General features: G+C 26.9%; 1 protein-coding gene across 1 annotated transcript; it reads left to right on the top strand.

The window, feature by feature from the left end:
• Positions 1-261: 261 nt before the first annotated feature.
• On the top strand, positions 262-2,091 carry LOC137836730 (uncharacterized). Its single transcript, XM_068645433.2, has 2 exons — positions 262-712; positions 1,373-2,091. Exons 1-2 carry the CDS (start codon positions 367-369, stop codon positions 1,906-1,908), a joined length of 882 nt encoding a protein of 293 aa, XP_068501534.2. The 5' UTR covers positions 262-366; the 3' UTR covers positions 1,909-2,091.
• Positions 2,092-11,185: the final 9,094 nt, after the last annotated feature.

Consider the following 11,185-nt stretch of genomic DNA (forward strand, 5'->3'; position numbering starts at 1 on the left):
TCAGATGAATGAAGAAGAAAAACAGTGTCAAACCAACCTCACCACTATGCTCTTTTTCAAATAAAAGATCAAGGTCAGTTTTGGATTTTTAAAAATTATGGTGGTGCAGGAAGAAAAACGTAAGGGTGCAGGAAGAAGCTACCATTATACAAATTTCGTGATGAAAGCTTTTGGGCTTAATTAATTGGCAATATGGGCTTTGTTTGAGAGCCCAAGACCCAATGAGTGTAGAAGAGAAGAGCGTAATAAAAAAAAAAAACTGGTTTTGATTTTACAATTACAAAACCAGAACTTCGCTTGCAGTGAGTGTGGAAGGGATTAGAGAAGATAATCTAAGAGAGAAGAGAGAAGAAGGAAGGTTTTGAGATGGCAGCAATGGTGCATCACGGGGAACCGGCGAAGCTGCGGTGGGGCGAGCTGGAGGAGGACGACGGCGAGGATCTGGATTTCCTCCTCCCGCCGCGACAGGTCGTAGGGCCCGACGACAACGGCATAAAGAGGGTCATCGAGTACAAGTTCGACGACGACGGCAACAAGGTCAAGATCACCACCACGTCGCGCACCCGCAAGCTCGCCAACGCGCGTCTCAGCAAACGCGCCGTCGAGCGTCGCTCCTGGCCCAAGTTCGGCGACGCCGTCCACGAAGACGTCGGCAGCCGCCTCACCATGGTCTCCACCGAAGAGATCCTCCTCGAACGCCCCAAGCCTCTTGGTAACACCTCTCTGCGGAATCTACCTTTTGTTACCGTTTTTTCTTTACAATTTCTCTGTTTTTTCTTTCTTAATTGCACTGTGGTTATGTCTGTGCTGAATGATAATGTCTGTGGTAACAAGCTATTCGATAAAATGCATAAACTGCAATTATATTTGGATGACCTTCAGAATTGAAGCACATCATGATGTGGCACTATTTTGTAGCATTTGTTTGAACTTTCAATTTGATTTTGTTATTCTGACATTTGCACACTTTATTTCAGAGAGGTTGAACATCATGAAAACTAAACCAGAAAAGAAAATCTCTCTCTGTTGATTGTGTTTTTTTATTTTAGAATACGGATGTCTTGAACAATTTTCAAAGTCAAAACCCAGTAGATTTTGGATGAGGAATTGATTGCTGAAAACTGCTAAAAAATTTAGGGAAATAGTTTTGAAACCAAAACAAAATGTGAGAAAATAATTAGAGGGGCTCTAAATTACTGGGTTTTCAAAAACCTCTGGCTGTGCATGAGAGTTAAGACATGAACTTGAGCTCAGTGTGTTTAGTGTAGGTAGCTAGATATCTTCTATGTAAATATAGGATTGTTACAGAGGTGGATAATAGGATTGATCGATCATCAGTATTTAATTACTGTGTTTCTGTGATTGTTAACAGGCTCCAAAACGGAGGAGCCCAAGACTGCTGGGGACCCCTTGGCTCAATTCCAGAAAGGTGCTGTTCTCATGGTGTGTAGGACTTGTGGGAAGAAGGGTGATCACTGGACCTCAAGGTGTCCATACAAGGATCTGGCCCCGCCATCTGAGGGATTCGTGGATAAGCCTGCAACATTAGATGCTGCAGCGGCAACAGGTGGTGCAACCAAGGGAGCCTACGTGCCTCCGGGTATGAGGGCGGGAGCTGAGAGGAGCACCGGCTCCGATATGCGGCGCAGGAACGATGAGAACTCTGTGAGGGTAACCAACCTCTCTGAAGACACAAGAGAGCCAGATTTGCTGGAGCTGTTCCGTTCTTTTGGTCCAGTAAGCAGAGTTTATGTTGCCATTGATCAGAAGACAACCATGAGCAGGGGCTTTGGCTTTGTTAACTTTGTTAACAGGGAAGATGCTCAAACAGCTATCAGCAAACTCAATGGGTATGGTTACGACAATCTCATTCTTAGAGTTGAATGGGCTACACCAAGGGCAACCTAGATGTTTTGTGCTTTTGCCCCTTTCTTACGAATGGTGTTTTGAAGGTTCATCTATTTTTGTAGTTAACTCATGTACTTGTTTCCTTTGAGAGGATTTAGTATTTGAAAGTATACATTTGTTAAAGATCTTAAGTTGGTTATTATTGATAATTAGGCATCATCATTACCCTTCTACACTTACAAAGCATCTCATTTTGAAAGTAAAAATGGTTGATCTTTCTTGGCTTGGATGCTTATGGTATATCAATTTTCTTTCTTCCTTCCTTAGAATGGTTTTTCACCTTTATTTTCTTTATATTCAGAGTAAACTATGGTTTTCTTGTGTTCATATTGAATACCCTTCACCCATTGATTTTTTCTCAGACAACCTCACCAGATTTCAAGAATGTTTTTCAATCTTTAAAATGTTTCAGCTTATCAATATAATCTTTGTATTATAGTGAAATTTGAAAAAGAAAATCATTAGAATGACATGGTTAAAGTAAAAAGTTGTTAAAATAATAATAATATTACTACATTCCAAGTCAAAATTGTAAACTTCTTTTATTATAAGTTATCTAAGTAGTTTAGTGGATTGGATTAATCCTTATCAATTTAAAATACTTAAGAGACAAAGTGAGTTCTAAATTATGTACATAATGAGGTATTTCAAAATACCTTTTATTAAATATTAAATATTATTGAAAGTATCAGTTTTTAATCATATATATATATATATATATATATATATATATATATATAAATTAAAACTAAGATAAAATCATTTTATATTATAAACTTCTTGAAGCATCTAGAAAGAGAGAAAATGAGTTGAAAAAAATTATAATGAGATATTTCAAAATATAATTTTTTATAGTAATTTGTAAATATTTGTTTTAAAAGTACATATTTAATTAATATATAAATCAAAATATAATTTGATATTTTCAAATACTTCTTTGTCTTCTTAAATCTCTTCCTCTTATGTACATTATTGGAATTTGTAGGTAGGAGTTTACAATACTTAAAATGACCTTATCTTATATATCAAATTAATAGAATTATATTATTAAATAATTAAACTATACTGCATAGGTTAATAGAATTATATTATTAAATAACTAAACTATACTGCACAAGCGTGTCTTACAAAAAATATTTTTTTGATATTATTAAAAAGTATTTAAAAATATATTTTTTAAAATTTTTTGAACTCACTAGAGATATCAAACCCTAAGTTCTTAAATTGATATGGAGTAATCTAAACCATTAAACTACTTTGGTGACATGGTGACATGTAATAAGAAGTCTACGCTAGATAAATTATTTTCTTACTCTTAATTATATATAATATTAAAAACTTAAATTTTAAGAACACTAAATAAAAAGGTTTATTTTCTTACCCTTAATTATATATAATATTAAAAGTTTAAAATTTTAAAACACTAAAAAAAAGGTATTTTTAAATACCTCATTTTTCTCTTGGTACTTTATCCTTGATTTGATACGAATCGAACCCGAGTATTTGAGTTGGTAAGAAGTAATTCAAACCATCAAACTACTAAGGTGATCCGTACTAAGGAATTTACAATATATATAATTATTTTATCTTATTCTTTCTATATATTACAGTATATCTGGAGAACAAGTGTAACTCTCATTTTAAGACTTGGTGACAAAAGAAACACATATTGTAAGTTATATTTATCTTCAAATTTTTCTCTATTCGTATCTTACTTTTTAATAGTTTCCAACAACACAAGCCAATGTAAACTTTAGTGCAAAACATTATCTTATTTTGTTGGAAATTGTTAAAAAATAGGATATAGACACAAGAAAATTTGATGAACAGAAACATACAATTTACAACATAACAATCAACGTGTTCATTATGTCACCTAGTCTTAAAATGTGAGTCACACTTGTTATATATGTTCTCATAATATTTGAAGAAAAGAAGATGAGTTAAAAAAATATAAGAGATATTTTAAAATACATTTTTACAATAATCTCTTAAATATTTTTTTAAACATTTATTTAGCTAATCAATATATTTGAGTAATGTGATAATATATATCAAAATATAATTTGATATTTTAAAATAGTTCTTTGTCTTCTTAAATCTCTTCCTCTTATTACATTTTTGAAATTTGTTGTTAGGAGTTTATAATACTTAAAATGACCTTATCTTATATATCAAATTAATAGAATTATATTATTAAATGACTAAACTATACTGCACAGGTTAAGTGTATCTTAAAAAAATATTTTTTTATATTACTATAAAGTATTTAAAAGTATATTTTTTTAATTTTTATGAACTCACTTATAGAGATCTCGATTGTAAGTTCTTAAATTGATAAGGAGTAATCCAAACCATTAAACTATTCAGGTGATCTGTAATAAAAAGTACACTAGATAAATTATTTTCTTACTCTTAATTATATATAATATTAAAAACTTAAAATTTTAAGAACACTAAATAAAAAGGTTTATTTTGTTACTCTTAATTATATATAATATTAAAAACTTAAAATTTTAAAACACTAAATAAAAAAGGTATTTTTAAATACCTCCTTTTCCTTTTGGTAATTTATCCTTGATTTGATACGAATTGAACCCGAGTGTTTGAATTGGTAAGAAGTAATTCAAACCATCAAACTACTAAGGTGATCCGTACTAAGGAATATACAATATATATAATTATTTTATCCTATTCTTTCCGTATATTACAGTATATTTGGAGAACAAATGTAACTCTCATTTTAAGACTAGGTGACAAAAGAAACACATATTGTAAGTTATATGTTTATCTTCAAATTTGTCTCTATTTGTATCTTACTCTTTAATAGTTTCCAACAACACAAACCAATGTAAACTTTAGTGCAAAAAATTGTCTTATTTTGTTGGAAATTGTTAAAAAATAGGATACAGACAAAAGAAAATTTGATGAATAGAAACATACAATTTACAACATAACAATCAACATGTTCATTATGTCACCTAGTCTTAAAATTTGAGTCACACTTGTTATGTATGTTCTCATAATATTTGAATGTCTTCTATAGTTGAATAAATATTTGGTGTGTTTCATAAGGAGAGTACCATACATTCTCTTCAATATACCCATTTTCTCAAAGAAAAAAGAATAAAAAATTTATTGGAAATTAGTATGATTTGCTATAATATCGTCTTTACCTTAGTGTATAAATAATATCACTTTTTGACAACATGTTTTAATTTTCTATAGAATTATAAAATTTATTAAGCATAGATCTTGAATCACTTAGAATTATATATATATATATATAAAAGATAAAATCATTTTGTATTATAAACTTCTTGAAGCACTTAGAATGAAATAAGATGAGTTAAAAAAAAATTTAATGAGGTATTTTAAAATATATTTTTACAGTAATCTCTTAAATATTTTTTTAAAATATATATTTATCTAATCAATATTCTTGAGTCATGTGATAGTATTTGTTATCATAATATAATTTTATATTTTAAAATATTTCATTATCTTCTTTAACACTCTTACTCTTATGTACATTATTGGAGTATGTAGTAAGAAATTTACAAAATTTAAAATGATTTTATCTTATATATTAAATTAATATAAATATGTGATTAAATGATCAAACTATATTGCACAAATTAAGTGTCTTAAAAAATATATTTTCAATATTACTATAAGCTATTTAAAAATAATTTTTTTTAATTTTTTAACTCACTTTTTTAGAGATCTCGAATTACACTGTATAAATTATTTTCTTACTCTTAATTATATATATATATATAATATTAAAATTTAAAATTTTAAGAACACCTCTTTATAATTTTTTGAACTAGACTTCTTGTCTACGGGTTCAAACCAGAGTGCTGGAATTGGTAAGAAGTAATTCAAACCATCCAACTACTAAGGTCATCCGTACTAAAGAGTTTACAATATATAAAATTATATCTGAAACATATATTGTAAGTTTTATGTTTATCTTCATTTTTTTATTTATTTGTATCTTAATTTTTAACCGTCTCCAACAACACAAGACAATGTAAATTTTAGTGCAAAATATCTTAATGTAAATTTTAGTGCAAAACATTCTCTTGTTTTGTTGGAAATTATTAAAAAATAGGATACAACAACATGAAAATTTGTTCTTATATTTTGCTTCTAATACTATGTCATTTGCCATTAAAACTTCATCCATCATATTCCTTCCTTCCACAAATGCTTATTGCTTTTTGTCAATAATTTTATTTATCACCTCCTTTAATATATTGTTGAGTTTATAAATTTGTTCAATTTGTTGAGATACATAATTAATGTATGATATGCATGATAAAGGTGAGATCATTACTGATATGTATTGGTTTGTGTGTCTATATACTAAACATGTTAGCTCATTGAATAAAGGAGACTTCATGACTTTATTGATGATTTCATAATATATTTTAATGCATCAAATGATGAGAAATTAAAGGAAGTTTATGCAATATGCTTAGATAAGTAAGTGCATGAACTACCTATGGTCTATGACCGATGTTAATATTTGGTAAGATACGCTTAATACAGTTGTGTCTTCCAAAAGACCTGTGCAATTGCATTATGTATTGAGGATTCTAAAGTCTCTGACAATGTTTTAGTTGTTGTTAATTGGAAATGTTGTTGAGGGATACTTTCATCTTTTCTTTTTGACAATGTGACAATAATTTGTATGATATTGAATATATCATATAACTTGTGTTAAATGTTTTGATTTATATTAGTTTACCATTCACTACTAGAAAATCATTTAATAGAAACCAATTTTAGAGACAAAAAAATAATTAGTTGATATAATGATTAATTTATATACTATTTTAAATACTTAAAAAAATTATTGGTTTCTAAATTAGTTTTATTACTGATAAATAATTTTTAAATTGGTATGTAATTAGCTACCAAGGTTTTAACTACAAATTATTTAGATTCTATTAACAGTTTTCAAATGTTACTATTATGATTAAAAGTCTGAAAATTTGCATGATTTGGCATACAGTTGAATAGAATTATATTATTAAATGACGAAACTCCACTACACAGGTTAAGTGTGTCTTAAAAAAATATTTTTTTATATTATTATAAAGTTTTTTAAATATTTTTGAACTCACTTATAAAGATCTCGAACCCTAAGTTCTTAAATTGATAAGGAGTAATCCAAACCATTAAACTACTTAGGTGACCTGTAATAAGAAGTCTACACTAGATAAATTATTTTCTTACTCTTAATTATATATAATATTAAAAACTTAAAATTTTAAGAACACTAAATAAAAAGGTTTATTTTCTTGCTCTTAATTATATATAATATTAAAAACTTAAAATTTTAAAACACTAAATAAAAAAGGTATTTTTAAATACCTCATTTTTCTTTTGGTAGTTTATCCTTGATTTGATTACGAATCGAACCCGAGTGTTTGAATTGGTAAGAAGTAAATCAAACCATCAAACTACTAAGGTGATTCGTACTAATGAATTTACAATATATATAATTATTTTATCCTATTCTTTTTATATATTACGGTATATCTGGAGAACAAGTGTAACTCTCATTTTAAGACTAGGTGACAAAAGAAACACATATTGTAAGTTATATGTTTATCTTCAAATTTGTCTTTATTCGTATCTTACTTTTTAATAGTTTCCAACAACACAAGCCAATGTAAACTTTAGTGCAAAACATTGTCTTATTTTGTTGGAAATTGTTAAAAAATAGGATATAGACACAAGAAAATTTGATGAATAGAAACATACAATTTACAACATAACAATCAACGTGTTCATTATGTCACCTAGTCTTAAAATGTGAGTCACATTTGTTATGTATGTTCTCATAATATTTGAACGAAAGAAGATGAGTTAAAAAAATATAAGAGATATTTTAAAATACATTTTTACAATAATCTCTTAAATATTTTTTTTAAACATTTATTTAGCTAATCAATATATTTGAGTCATGTGATAATATATATCAAAATATAATTTGATATTTTAAAATACTTCTTTGTCTTCTTAAATCTCTTCCTCTTATCACATTTTTGAAATTTGTAGTTAGGAGTTTATAATACTTAAAATGACCTTATCTTATATACCAAATTAATAGAATTATATTATTAAATGACTAAACTATACTGCATAGGTTAATTTTTTTGAACTCACTTATAGAGATCTCGAATGTAAGTTCTTAAATTGATAAGGAGTAATCCAAATCATTAAACTACTCAGGTGACCTGTAATAAAAAGTACACTAGATAAATTATTTTCTTACTCTTAATTATATATAATATTAAAAACTTAAAATTTTAAAACACTAAGTAAAAAAGGTATTTTTAAATACCTCATTTTTCTTTTGGTAGTTTATCCTTGATTTGATACGAATCGAACCCGAGTGTTTGAATTGGTAAGAAGTAATTCAAACCATCAAACTACTAAGGTGATCCATACTAAGGAATATACAATATATATATATATATATATATAATTATTTTATCCTATTCTTTTCATATATTAAAGTATATTTGGAGAACAAGTGTAACTCTCATTTTAAGACTAGGTGACAAAAGAAACACATATTGTAAGTTATATGTTTATCTTCAAATTTGTCTCTATCTATATCTTACTCTTTAATAGTTTCCAACAACACAAGCCAATGTAAACTTTAGTGCAAAACATTGTCTTATTTTGTTGGAAATTGTTAAAAAATAGGATACAGACAAAAGAAAATTTGATGAATAGAAACATACAATTACAACATAACAATCAACATGTTCATTATGTCACCTAGTCTTAAAATGTGAGTCACACTTGTTATGTATGTTCTCATAATATTTGAATATCTTCTATAGTTGAATAAATATTTGGTGTGTTTCATAAGGAGAGTACCATACATTCTCTTCAATATACTCACTTTCTCAAAGAAAAAAGAATCAAAATTTATTAGAAATTGGTATGATTTGCTATAATATGGTCTTTACCTTAGTGTATGAATAATATCACTTTTTTGACAACATGTCTTAATTTTCTATAGGATTATAAAATTTATTAAGCATAGATATTGAAGAATCATATATATAAATTAAGATAAAATCATTTTGTATTATAAACTTCTTGAACAACCTAGAATGAAAAAAGATGAGTTAAAAAAATATAATGAGGTATTTTAAAATACATTTTTACAGTAATCTCTTAAATATTTTTTTAAAACATATATTTAACTAATTAATATACTTGAGTCATGTGATAATATATGTTATCATAATATAATTTAATATTTTAAAATACTTCATTATCTTCTTAACACTCTTACTTTTATATACATTACTGAAATATGTAGTAAGAAATTTACATTACTTAAAATGATTTTATCTTATATACTAAATTAATATAAATATATATATATGACCAAACTATATTTCACAAATTAAGTGTCTTAAAAATATATTTTCAATATTACTATGAGCTATTTAAAAATATGTTTTTTTTAATTTTTGAACTCACTTATAGAGATCTCGAATTACACTATATAAATTATTTTTTTATTCTCAATTATATATATAATATTAAAATTTAAAATTTTAAGAACACTAAATAAGAAGGTATTTTAAAATACCTCTTTATAATTTTTTAACTAGGTTTTTTGTCTACGGATTCAAACCAGAGTGTTTGAATTGGTAAGAAGTAATTCAAACCATCCAACTACTAACGTCATCTGTACTAAAGAGTTTACAATATATAATATATTGTAAGTTTTATGTTTATCTTCAAAAAAAATTGTATTTGTATCCTACTTTTTAACCGTCTTCAACAACACAAGGCAATGTAAATTTTAGTGCAAAATATCTCAATGTAAACTTTAGTGCAAAACATTGTCTTGTTTTGTTTGGAAATTATTAAAAAATAGGATACAAAAACATAAAAATTTATGTCATTTGCCATTAAAACTTCATTCATCATATTCCTTCCTTCCACAAATGCTTATTGTTTTTTGTCAATGATTTTATTTATCACCTCCTTTAATATATTTTTGAGTTTATAAACGTGTTCAATTTGTTAAGATACATTATTAATGTATGATATGCATGATAAATGTGAGATCATTACCGATATGTATTGGCTTGACTTGCGTGCCTATGTATTAAACACGTTAACTCATTAAGTAAAGGAGATTTCATGACTTTATTGATGATTTCATAATATATGTTAATGCATCAAATGGTGAGAAATTGAAGGAAGTGTATGCAATATGCTTAGATAAGTAAGTGTGCGAACTATCTATGGTTTATGACGGATGTTAATATTTGGTAAGACACCCTTAATACAAATGTGTCTTCCAAAAGGGCAATTACATATGGTCTATGACAGATGTTAATATTAGGTAAGACACCCTTAACACAAATGTGTCTTCTAAAAGGGCTCTATAACTACACTATGTATTGAGGATTCTAAAGTCATGCTGACAATGTTTTAGTTGTTGTTAATTGAAAATGTTGTTGAGAGATACTTTCATCTTTTCAACAAATATGACAACATAATTTGAATGATACTGAATATATTATATATCATGTGTTAAATGTTTTGATTTAAATTAATTTACTATTGTATGTATGTTTATGTGATTGTTATGTGACAACATAATTTTTTTGATTTATTTTCTATTTAGTAAAAGATTTAACACAATTTCACAAAAGATTTTATAAAATTGTAATTTGATTAATCTAGATTAACCCTTCATTTTTATTCTTTAATTTCATTGTTTTTAGAAACTAAAGTATTAGCAAATCACAATTAAGGCACTACATTCACCATTTATATTGTAGTGAAGCAAATGATATATATATATATATATATATATATATATATATATATATATATATATATATATATATTGACTTTGGAAGTGTATTGCAATCAATTTAGATATGTTGTATACCTAATTTTCATCTTCATAATCCATCATTTTTCTTTTCTGGTGCAATATAGGACCTACCAACCTCAAAGTCTTGAGAAAAACATAAATCCTACCTTACCTTTGAAACTGCTAACAATTCAACTGTTGTAACCTTTCACTTCTAACATGTTATGTTTTAGCTGACACTTCAAACTTACCTCAGCATGTTGATTTTAGTTACTTGTATGAAGATGTTAGTTACTTCAGATTGGAAACTAATATTATTAACTATTCATCAAAGCATTATTAACAGTTTTCAAATGTTATTATTATGGTTAAAAGTCAGAAAATTTGCATGATTTGGTA

Source organism: Phaseolus vulgaris, chromosome 4 (assembly GCF_051622355.1).
Source record: "Phaseolus vulgaris cultivar YP4 chromosome 4, ASM5162235v1, whole genome shotgun sequence".
Lineage (NCBI taxonomy): Eukaryota > Viridiplantae > Streptophyta > Magnoliopsida > Fabales > Fabaceae > Phaseolus > Phaseolus vulgaris.